Source organism: Penaeus vannamei, chromosome 20, assembly GCF_042767895.1.
Source record: "Penaeus vannamei isolate JL-2024 chromosome 20, ASM4276789v1, whole genome shotgun sequence".
NCBI lineage: Eukaryota > Metazoa > Arthropoda > Malacostraca > Decapoda > Penaeidae > Penaeus > Penaeus vannamei.
In genome coordinates this window covers 7063044-7075543 of record NC_091568.1, presented here as the reverse complement: position 1 = coordinate 7075543, position 12500 = coordinate 7063044, and the positions used below count along the sequence as shown (strand labels likewise).

At 36.3% G+C, this 12500-nt stretch overlaps 1 protein-coding gene across 1 annotated transcript in view; it reads right to left on the bottom strand.

The window, feature by feature from the left end:
- Nucleotides 1–11745, bottom strand: part of sip3 (septin interacting protein 3) — a 13645-nt gene extending 1900 nt beyond the window's left edge. Inside the window, exons 1-12 of the mRNA XM_027361941.2 lie at nucleotides 11445–11745; nucleotides 9101–9193; nucleotides 8716–8917; nucleotides 7540–7770; nucleotides 7300–7399; nucleotides 6564–6706; nucleotides 5116–5355; nucleotides 4612–4815; nucleotides 3792–3875; nucleotides 2816–2964; nucleotides 1014–1243; nucleotides 1–626 (exon numbers count right to left, since the gene is read on the bottom strand). The exon at nucleotides 1–626 is cut by the window's left edge and continues 1900 nt beyond it. Coding sequence (XP_027217742.2) covers nucleotides 461–626; nucleotides 1014–1243; nucleotides 2816–2964; nucleotides 3792–3875; nucleotides 4612–4815; nucleotides 5116–5355; nucleotides 6564–6706; nucleotides 7300–7399; nucleotides 7540–7770; nucleotides 8716–8917; nucleotides 9101–9193; nucleotides 11445–11585 — 1983 coding nt within the window. The 5' untranslated portion in view covers nucleotides 11586–11745 and the 3' untranslated portion in view covers nucleotides 1–460. The remainder of the gene's footprint in view (nucleotides 627–1013; nucleotides 1244–2815; nucleotides 2965–3791; nucleotides 3876–4611; nucleotides 4816–5115; nucleotides 5356–6563; nucleotides 6707–7299; nucleotides 7400–7539; nucleotides 7771–8715; nucleotides 8918–9100; nucleotides 9194–11444) is intronic.
- Between the last annotated feature and the right edge of the window lie 755 nt (nucleotides 11746–12500).

Sequence of the window (12500 nt, the reverse complement as noted above, 5' to 3'; positions counted from 1 at the left end):
ACATATAGATATATATTTATTCATTTATAAAAAACATGTAATCACCTCATATGTGCAGCCTTAGAATGTATGTTCCCTCCCCTACATTCCTTCTAAATAATATTGCAGCAGTGTCCACCCTAAGAAAAATAGACAATTTTGATATACATTACCCCAACTTGAGACATATCACTAATTCACCAACACACCAACCCTCTCATATATTAATACATATGTACGTGAAAAACAATATCAGGAAACTAGAGGGCCATTCTGAATTGAATATTCAATAGCAAAATCCAAAATTATGAAACAAAGAAGAAAATCCATCCACACCAATCCTCTCCCTTAATATACAGTCTTGTCCCATGTCTCATGTGTGCAGACTGATGACATAAAGAAAGAAAGAAAGAAAAAGAAAGAAAAGAAAAGAAAAGAAAAAAAAAAAAAAAACATATTTCTATGAAAAGTGCTGCAGACCCTAAGTGTTCTGGGTGAACCTCTCTAGACGCCGCCTCCGGATTTCCTGTGGGCTGTCAGGGTGCAATTCATCTGGGGTTGAGGTGTCTGCAGAGGCTGAAGTTGTGGTGGTACTGGACAAGGAAGACGGACTGGCAGCTACAGAGGTTGACGATGTCACTTCACTTCTGTGAGTTGAGGGAATGAGTTAATACCCGAATTAAATTGTATTTTGCCAATTTTCAAGTTACAAGTATGTACATTGCTTAAATACTATTTTCTTTATGGGAGTGATGGATATCAAAAACCAGTCTAAAATGCCAGAAGTGGCAAGCAATTTGATATAAAGAAAACCTACTATAAACAAAACACTGTAAATGTGCATAAGTTGCCTCCTGCTTTTTCTATACACCAACCATGTAAATTTTGTTTTGGACACACACAGACACACATATACGCGCACACTCGCACGCACGCATGCACTTCATTTTACAATGTTAATATAATACAGAAATGAAAAAATCAACTCAGACAAACATACCTTTTGAAAAAATGATAAAAAATAAAACATATACCTGGCTGCTTCATCATTAGAGGTTACTGAAGTTGCCTCCTTTAAGGAATCTGGGTCTCTTGAGTTTGCTCTGTCTGCTGCTGCACCCACCATAGGCTCTGCTGCCTGTGACGAACTAGGCTCCCGTGCTGATGCAGACTCTGTTGCTCCTGCCTGTTGCGGTGTAGCATTCCTTGGTATGGACTGACTGTTCATGTCTAGCGATGCAACAACTGATGCATACTGGTTCATCTGTAAAAGATTTTTCCCCTTAAGTTCCAAGGTACAATGTGCAGATGCTGCTAGTTCATAAGAAAAGAATTTTGGGATAATAATATGGGAAAAAAAAAAAAAAAAAAAAAGTTGCCTTTAATCTCTATATAAACATATATATTAATCTCTATATAAACATATATATCAATCTCTATATAAACATATATATCAATTTTTTCCTTAATTACATGGTGAAGGCAAACACACTTGGGGCGGTATTCACGAAAGGTCTGACTTTTAGCAATTTTTTCTGATTTGCCATACCTCAAATTTAATGCAGCTAATTATAATAAACACATTCATATCATTATATACCGTTTTTTGATAATTCATTGTAATAAGACTAGGTAAGACTAGGCTTATATAATATTAATAATTCTATAAATCTATAATATCTAAATGTGGAGTGGCATCCCTACTTTTACTGTTACTAAATTGATATTTGCATCTTTGATGAAATAATGCAATAAAAATGCAGGAGATGGCTCAATTAACGTTTGATAAATTAGCAATGGAGGCCTTGAAGCTTTTCTTGCTATTTTCAAAGTGGAATACGCTTCAACTGAGGAAAATTTGCTTACAAACAAATAAAAGACAGTCCTTGTGTGTAAGTACAAAATTGAAGACAGTACTTACCTTTGTGAATAGAAAATATTAATAAAATATAGTTGACTATACTGATGTGACAATATATCAATAAATCTAACTTCTATAATGACAATAATATTGCACATTTTATATATCAAATTATCATTTGAGCTACCACAAGTTTGTTGTCACTGCATCAGCTGTAAACCTGCACGGTGCCATTTGTATTTTCAATGAAAAATATGCTTGAATAACGTAGAAAACAGATGAAATAATAGTTGACAATTAACCAGAATGAGCCCCAAAAGTCTAATTGACATTACTGATGTGTGATCATCTGTCTTTGACTCTGCAGAATTGTCTATGACTCCCCACGAAAATGTCTTTGATTGGCAGTTTTTGTCTATGACTCACCTAAAGTTTTAGGACAGGTGTGGAGGTGTCCCATGCATGTTGGGACTGTCTTTAAAACTACAATGAAAATTTACACACATTTGAAGATAGTCCTGTATCAAATATGATTGGAAAAACTTGAAAGCTCCTTTTGATTTATTACCAAATGTTAATTTAGTTCATTCCTACATTTTTTTATTCACAAACATGTGTGTACAGCTACACAGAAAAGCACTGGCAGGATGGGTGTTGAAATATTCAATAACAAACGGAACCTTATGTTAAGGAAGGGGTTGGTATTTTGGGTTTCGAATTTGTCTTGTTCTGTTACATGTCTTGAATAGCTGTTCCAGAATTCATATGAGATGATGGATTATGCATTGCAATATTCAGGTAAACCACACATACCCAAAAGTGGTTGGAATATCAGGGATACCAACAGTTTTATATTGTAGACAACTTTTTTCAAAAAGTATCATATCATAGCTTGTGTCAGAATGCTTAGCCTGATTTTCTAATGATATTTTTCTGTGTAGTTATACATGTGTATGTGTGTGTCTTGTTCATTACCTGAACAACAGCTGCATCAAGAAGAGTCTGGATGTTCCTCAAGACCTTGATCCTGGCCTCGACATGTTGCCTTTCGTTGCCTTCCAGCTGGCGGACCTCATCCTCTGTCATGGCGGCAAAATTTAATGGAGGAGGTGGTGGAGGAATGTCTGGAAATTCAGAGTATGATTATCATTACTGTGAGATATCTAGAAGCAACAAATCTCAATGCAGAATGTAGTTTAAGTTTTATGCTCCTTACCAACCAGAAATAGAATTTAAAATGTTTCATGGTAATACAAATCTTATTTTACTGTATATCCTACTACTGAACACACAATTTGCAAAGTACCACTTGATAAAATACTAACCCATTGCATATGGATACTTCTTTGCCAGCATGTGGCCCAAAATATCTGCATTAGGCTTATGTGGGTGGACACACTGCTGGGTGTGTGGCTTGTAGGCAAGGTGCAAATGAACACTCGTGTGTGGTGACAAGACTCCATGCCTCCTCTTTGAATTGTCATTTTATCTTTTTTGACTTCCTAGACACCAAATGAGTCTAATCATCTTCCAAGAGCTTTGTGCACTTGCACTGACTTTTCCCTATCACCCCGACCTTTAGCCAAAACGCTCATGATGTAAGTTCACCTCACCCGGCCCACAGATAAATTTTTCCATGACATGATGTTCATGTCACCCGCCCCTCAAAACAATTTTTTTTTATGTGATGGTTCCATAATCTGGATTATAGGGTTTAATACACATCTAATGATATTAGGAGTAAAATGATAATCTTTAAAACAGTTTTGCTTCCATCTTTCCAGATCAACTAACATTACAGACATAGCATATCACACTGAAAAACCTCTTACTTGACCATCAGATAAGATAAAGCTAAATGACTGAAAACCTTTAATAAGCTTTCAAGGAATATCAACCTCTAACATCATGAGTGAACTGTAAGCTATCATACAAAAAAAAAAGGACTCACTGAAGGGCAGGAGAGGGAAGAGTGGAGGCAGCATGTTGAATGGAGCAGTGGGGATGGCTCCTCCAGCCTGGCCTGTGCTGCTTGCTGCAATACAATACTCTTATCAGTGGACACTTATCATATTGAATGATAACTAAATGTACAAAGAGGATCATGCAGCCATACATAAAATCCAATAGGCCTACGCATTTATGCATACTCTCAACACATGCAAACATATGTGCCCGCCACCCACCCACCTGCCTGCTATCTAACTGCTTTCTTAAATAATAAGTTTATGTATAAATACAGTAAAATAACAAAAGTGTACAGTTTACTTAAACATTTATATTACAGCTATGTCATAGTCTTCACAGAAGGGAGCTTGGTGGTTCTTTGGCATCCTACCATGACCATAATTCTTTGGACTGTAAATCTGACTCCATCTATCTCGAATGTTTTGTCCTTTATAACAGCTATCTTTTCTTGTGTAAAATGGAGACCAATGGCCCCACATATCTCAACACACACTCTTTCAGTCCCTTATAATAGTGAAATACACTCTTCACAGTTCCTGCTGCATCCATAACTATTTCCAGTACAATGTCCAAAATTTCAAGGCAGAAGTGCTTGGTAGACCACACACTATTTCATGGTGTTCTGTACACTATGGTAGCAACCATAATAAATGCAGGTTATGCCATAAATGTTACATATATGCATTCTTGTAAACTGGAATTACATTTATTAAAATAATTTCTACCTTGAGAAACACAATCTCTACAAAATTTCTTATATAATCCACCAAAGAGCACAGTTCTAGTAAGATTAAAACATTTACCTGAGGATGATGTGCTCGTAGAGGTTGTAGTGGTAGAGGAACTTGTTCCTGCTTCTGTTGTGGATGCAGAAGCTGAGGCAGCAGCTGCTTGCTGTTGCTGAGCCTGATGCATAGGCATAGGAGGAAATGGGAAGGGGGGCAGACCTACAGGAGGAGGGCCAACTGGCATAGGCATTCCCGCAAAGAGGCCAGCAAATGGATTGGCTGTTCGAAAGGGGGACATAGATTTATAATTTGGTCTTCCTACCTGTAGCCTTCATTTCAAATGCAAATTCATTTGTAATGCTTTGGATCTATAATAATAAATCTTAAACTTAAAAAGCTGTGTAAATGACACGTTCAACAGAACTGTTTAGGCAAGGAATAAAATAGAAACAAATTAAATTTAAAATATCAAAATTAGACAGACTCATTTTGAATTGCTAAAAAAAAAATCGAAACTGCTTTTAACAATCAAAGTCACATTTCTGTTGGAAAAGAAGAGGAAAAGAAAGATCCGCTTACGCATCTGCTGCTGAGCTTGACGCTGTTGCTGCTGTGGCTGAGGTGTCTGTGGCTGAGCAGGTGGGGTGGGGGGTTGCTGGGCATTCCGGGCAGCTGCTGCAGCACCAGCTGCACCACCTTGAGCAGGAGGGGGCTGTCTCAGGATGTCCATGCGGCAAGTAGGGCAGGTCTGCTGACGCTGGAACCATGAGCGGAGGCAAGAGGCATGGAATATGTGGCCACAGGGAAGTTTCTTGGCTCCTGAAACAACAATGGAAGAGGATTATTGGAGAATACTGGATAAGATGTGAGAAAATAATAGCAAACAGGGTGGAATTTTTCACTGAAGTAACATGTGAAAATGAGCACTTAAGACACCTGAATGTGTTAGCAGTCTAGAGCATCATAATCACTTGATAATAATACATAATACAATCTCTAAAGATGTATTTCATAATGAAGGAAGCAGAGGTTTTGAAAATTATCTAAAATAACATGCAGTATTTCATACTAGCAACCATTGCCCCTGGCAGAAAATGGGGTTCACTTGGCCTCAATTTCAAGAAGTATGCTTGGACAACTGGACTTGCCTCGGGAATTTTTCAGATGTGGCTAGTATGTAGCACTCACCGCACCACACAAAGACAGTGATTTTTAAAAAAATTATATCACTTGTATGCAAAACATGATTTTAATTTTTTTGCATATTCATAGATGCATAATATGCATTTTAGTCTTAAGACTGAACCTGCTGTAGCCTTATGTACATAAGAGTCCATTTCATGTTTCTTTATGTATAAAATATAGAATGTAGTTTTATTGAGGTACGAAAAGAAAGAAACAAAGAAAGGAAGAAAAATTATATATATATAATATATATACATATATATGTGCGTGTGTGTGTGTGTGTGTACACATGTATAAGGCTACCACCACTATGGCTTCTCTTTTGTGCGTTATACTTCAAAAGTAGTAGTGAGTAGTTGACATAACAAGACTGATCTTGTAAACAAAAGTGAAGATTACCAAGAAGTTCACATCACACTTGGCAAGCGAATGATTTATGTGCTAAATTCACTCTTGATAAAAAACAATAGTTAATTACACATCTCTTTCTCTCTCAGGCAAAGGGAATGAGGGTTCCTTATATAGAACATCATAAAATGTAGTGCACACATCAGTACACCTGGACGGGATTGACCCGTTGACCAGAGCTGTGCCCAAGTTGGCCGTGATGAGACTAACATGTAACCAGAAGCCATGATGTGAACCCTGCATCATCTGTAGACTAAGAACTAATAGGAAAAAGACAAAAAATACACGAGAAAAAGTGGTTGCTAACTTGTAGAGATATAAGATTTCTATTTCAGCTTCTTTTAGAACTATGGAAAATACAAGAGTAGGACTAAGAGCAAGAATTTTTGGGGAAAAGAAGGAAGGAAGGACAGGAAGCAAAAATGCTCAATTACCTGTTAGCATTTCCTCCCTACAGATGATGCAAACGTTATCCACAGCTCTTAGTTCCTCTGGGGTGGCATCAGGGTATAGTGTATTCATGTTGCGAATGGCACGGCGGGAAAGAATCACATCGTTCAGGGCTCGTTTGAATGACCTGTCAAAAGAAGGTCATCTTTAAGAAACAAATTATGGATTTTACAGCATATCTTTAAAACATATTAACCCACATAATATAGCTTACTACTGTGATGCCTGGCACATATCCCACCACTCACATCTGCTCTTTGGTCAAAAGATAATTATGCTACACAGATATTACCACATTTTGATAAAAAACAGAGGGCAAAGGAGCTTCTTGTGTGTATAACTATAGTGCAAACAAATTAAAAATATAAAAAACATAACAAACTAAACTTCTCAATACAACTGATGCTTTGCACACATGGAAAACACACTTAATAATTCTCAATACTGTTCATAAAATATCAGTACCATTAATAATGCAAACACAGATACAATGAATGCCTTTCCAGTCTTCATTCCAAATCGTATTACTGTGGAATTTGCACAAAATGAAGTCAAAAACAGTTAAACCAACATGACCTATTCAGGAAAATGAGTCTTCTACTGAAGCAATATCACTAGAAACTTTCATATTCAAACCTTGAACTTTGACACTGAATCATGGATAATTCAATTTTAAAGGCATTACAAACCTTTTTTTTCTACAAAGTTTCAGTAACTTACCTCATGGTCAGGTACATGGGTCTTATGATGAACAGTGGGAAAGTATGTATTCTTATCATGATGATCATGAACACAGCATACAAAACAACCTTGACAAATCCTGCAAAAGAGGTTACTCTCTGAATACTTCACACTTATAAATCAAGCTTTAACTACACTTAATATAATAATAATTCACAATAGATATATACATATATTCAAAACTACCTATAAAGCATACACAGAAATAGAACAACTCACCCATACAAAGTTCTGTATACAACAGATACATAGCCTTATTCTCCCATGGGTTCTCTGACTGCAAATCAACTGTGTGACACACATATTTAACTCCAATGTTTAGAGCCACGGTAAGGAGAATTGCATACTCAAAGCCAAACACCAGCTGAACAGATGCCCCTCGTGTTATGGTTGAGTGATATGCGTGGTTTACCAGCACTAGATCTAGGAGGCTCAGGAGGAGTAGCAAACCTGGAAAAGAAATATATTATCAATTCTAATTATATGTACTAATCTACTAATGTTTGTTTCATTACTTCCATCTATATTTCAAAAAATAGTATAATATTATTCTCTCAAATGCATGTTAATCAGAGACCATTTCCCTTTATTACTTGAAAAATCATAATCGGTTATCGAAGCAAAAATTATTCATAATTAACCCCTACGATCTGGATGATGTTACGGTCCATCATGGAAAAATCTGGGTAGAGGACTGGGTGACGTGAAAATGCTGTCATCGGATAAAATGGCCACTGGCTGGGTGATGCCAACTTCCTGTCATGAGCGAAGGCCAGGGTGACAGAAAAGACTCCCCACAAGTGCACAAACCTCTTGGAGTATGATTTGATTCACTTGGCTCTTAGAAGGGAGCTTTAGCATTATTTCCATCCATAAACGAATGTGGAATGTAATGTGCGTGACTGGAAGATCACTGGCTCCAGGAAAGATGCCAGTTCCAAACTGCACACACTATTCCTGGCTACTGTGACCGGCAGCGCAGATTGTATTATGGAAAATTGAAAATTACAAAAAAATGAGATGTATGATACAAATAACCAAATATTCCAGACTTTTTTCTCTTGCTCTGAGTAATTTACTACAGAGAGAGATGATATGGAGTCTGTGCAAGGAAAATAAGCTATTACCATTTGGATAAAGTAAATAAAAAGACAAATATGGACATTGGAAAAGGGCAAAAAGCCTAAAAAAGTTTACGCAAAATAATTTTGTAAATGGGAGGCACGGACTCTTGTCACCGTTCATGGGTGTTCACATGTGCCCGGGATGTTGGCTACTTATGTAACCCACTGCCCGTATTTTCAACACCATGATTTCCTTGACACAACCAGATCCAACGGGTTAAAGGCCAAACCATAAAAACTAAATTTCAAAACCAAAGCCCAAACAACTTACATGTGACCCGAACATGGAAGAGCAGGGTGATGACTGGTGAGCGTTCCATGAAGTCTACCCTGTAGTCCGCCAGCCAGTGGAATGTCTTAAGGAACAGCAGCACTGTAAACAGTGCTACAAACTTGGGGGAGAAGTCGTCGCGAAAAACAGTAAAGGCGAGGCAGGTCTCCGTGACAGCATAAAAGGATCGCTCAATAAGGTGCTGTGGTGGATCGGAAAACATTAACAATGAGAAATCCATATGGCATGAGGTAATAACCAAAGCTTTACATAAATTAAAACCATCTAACTTCAATGCTCTTAAAACATAATCATACCAGAAGACATCCCTAATGAACTTCACTTCTGACAAAAACTTTGATTATAAAACAAATGCCTCCTTTACCTCAAACTCAGCTGCACGGAGTGCACCAAAGAATACTTTCTTCAGTAGTTTTCCTAGCAGTATAACCATTGTGAAGGCTAAGAGGTATATTGCCTGAAATTTAAGATAAACAGATGATGAAAATTAGATATAAATATATGGACTGAATAACAATAAAAGAGATTAATTACATCAATATACTGCACATTAGAATTATGAAAAATAGACATAAATATATGGAATGAATAACAATGAAATAGATAAATTACATCTATATATTGCAAAGTACACGTGCTGAAATCGTGGGATTGAGCAATGTCATTTTAAACACGGTGACAAAATATGACAAATATAACAAAAGTAATAATAACAATTATGATTTATTCCCATACATGCATAAAATCTGAGTCAGAAGACTTCAATATCCTGCCCTGTGTTGCAAGTATCCTATGTGATAGTCTATTACTGACTTCAACTTCTAAAACTGGCAGTGAACCTAGAAATTGCCTTAAAAAAAAAACTTCCTGTTTTGGTTTGCATGAATTCACACTCCCATTTTCTTTAACTGAAATAACCATTGCACCGCATTTGATAATCTTGTGTAACCCCCTGCAAAGATGCAGATCTATATTACACATATGTCATTTTAGGATAAAATTGAATATGATATGCTTGTAGAGGACAATAATTGCAGTCATCAGTACAAAATAATCTGCAGACATGAGTGGTAATGCCACAAATCAAGGAAAAAGATGGCAGAAAGCACCACTCTCAGTCAAAGTACACTCGGTGCTCCTGAGTTTTAGCTCTTATCTTGCTGTGTATACCAAGGTGAAGACAATGTTTCCTGTGAGGTGTTGAGGGGCAGAGCCCCCCATCAACCCATCAACCCTACCTGAAGGGCAGGCCCAATCATGGCAATTTAGATTGAGGAATAAACTTTTTGATGTGAAGATGCGAGTGCATCCATACTGTAAAGGATTATCACATATGGCAATAAAAAGAAGACTAGACTACGATACTGCCCCGAGTACAGTATCTAACCTAATCGCAACCCTGAAGTGGCAAGCAGCTAGCTAATGGTGCCTTGAAGCTAAACCCCAATTCACAGGCACCTTTCACTGGTTTGCCTCCCAGAAATACCCAACAAAGTTTATCTAACAAGCTACCAGATATAGGTGACCAGACAATAATGCTTATGTGCATTTAGGCATCATATTTATAAGGCAAGTGATTGAATAAAGAAAATAAAAATAATTTCTCAGTTGATATTTCATGTATACAATAACACTCGGCATGAAATGGATAAGAATGCAGTCGAAGGAATCTACATTTCATATTTCAATAACTTTGCAATATAGTCATCAGGTCATTGCCAAAGAGGAAAAAGGATTGACACATTATGTACATCATGTCTGTATGTCTTATTTGCAAAAGATATTGCTAATTATTGCTGTGTATATATATATATTGTCTGTACAGTACACATCTGATTCATTATCATCATTGTCATCTTATACCTAATACCTGCGCAGAAATTAATACCTGTGTACAACTGTATTTCTAATAAAGATTTAAGCTCATTACATATGACTATAATTTAGACAACAATTTCTAAATGACTTGAGTGGATAAATATAGGAAAAAAAAAAGTGTTAAAATACAAAAACAACTCTGCTGTGCTTCGCTGCAGTGTATACCTCCTTTTAGCACGAAAGTGTCAATTATGTGACATCTTCAAAGGCTGAGGTAACAAGTATGCCAGCTGCATCGGTAACCTAAACAAACCAAACCTAACCATAACAAAAAATGATATTGTGCTCCAACTCCAAATGCTTTATGGCTGCTTCAAGCTCAAGAAAATTCAGAAATTCATCACCAATTTTCAATAACGCTGCTTCTGCACAATTTCAGGATTCTACCTGATCCGGATGCTTCTAATTCCGGGTTACAACCAATCACAGCGAGCCTGATGTTGCCCATGCTCAGACTAAACAGCCAGAGAGCATCACGGCAAAATAAGTGTTCCTCAAACAGAGTCAGTTCATGGCTATATAAACCCTTCGTATTATAATTACTCAAATTACACGACAAGCTATGGAGCGTTACTTACTGACTATGATTTCCAAATGTAATAATGATATTATACGAAACTTCAATCAACTCCGCCCCATCGCAAGTAGACTGATGAATAAATAAACTGACACATATATAAATTATCTGACAAAAGCCAAAACACAAGCCATTACCACAAACCCGTCTTTTCGCTAAAATTACAACAATCATCCACTAAAAAATATTATGGGAAATGATGACGAAAAAAAGAAGAGAAGAGAGGATAAGAACAACACAAACATTTACTTACTGCCATACTGGGGTTGGATTTTGTGATATAAACAACCGAAGGATAAAACTGTTTCTTCTGATAGTATGCATTTCCTATTACAGCAGCAGTGAGGGCAAAGGACGCCATCGTCAGCGCTCCTACGGGCATAGGAGCCGGCATCTTGGATAAATTGATCCAATTTACCCAACAAAACCGTAGAAACTGGCGTCTGTGCGGGTGAAAATATTGTTGTTTTTCCTGTCGCCTTCACTGTATACTCGACCTCTCAGCTGACATTCGGGGGGTGCATCTTTCGGGTTCGTCGTGTTATTTCGCTTTCTTTGTGCAAGAATTATATATCCGTCTTGATTCTATTTCGGGACTTCTTGTATATATAGATATATTTCCGATTGAGGGAGTGTACATGTGGGGTTCGATTTCAGTACGAATTTCTTTGGAATGTATATACCCTTTATTTCCACGTTAGGCAAAATGGCTCTTTCTGATTGGCTGCGATTCAGGCGCGAAGTTCGAAAGGATGTTTGTATATCGGCTGGTGGAGGGCTGTTGAACCCTTTCATTCCACATTGCCATATCATAAAGATAATAGTTATCATAACCCTTTGATATACGTCTTTATGGTCATTTTAATAAGAAATAGCGCTGCCGTTCCTCTCATTTTCATTAATTTGATTTGTCGTTATAGTTGTGATTATTGTCATTTATGACTACCTTTATCGTCATTATCATGATCCTTTTTATCATCATCATCATCATATCATTATGATTATTATTATCATTATTACTATTATCATTACTATTATTATTATTATTATTAATGTCATTATTATTATTATTATTATTATTATTATTATTATTATTATTATTAATGTCATTATTATTATTATTATTATTATCATTATTATTATTATTATTATTATTATTATTATTACTATTATTATTATTATTATTATTATTATTATTATTATCATCATTATCATTGTTATTATTATCATTATTATTATTATTATAACTATTATTATTATTATTATTATTATTATTATTATTATTATTATTATTATTATTATTATCATT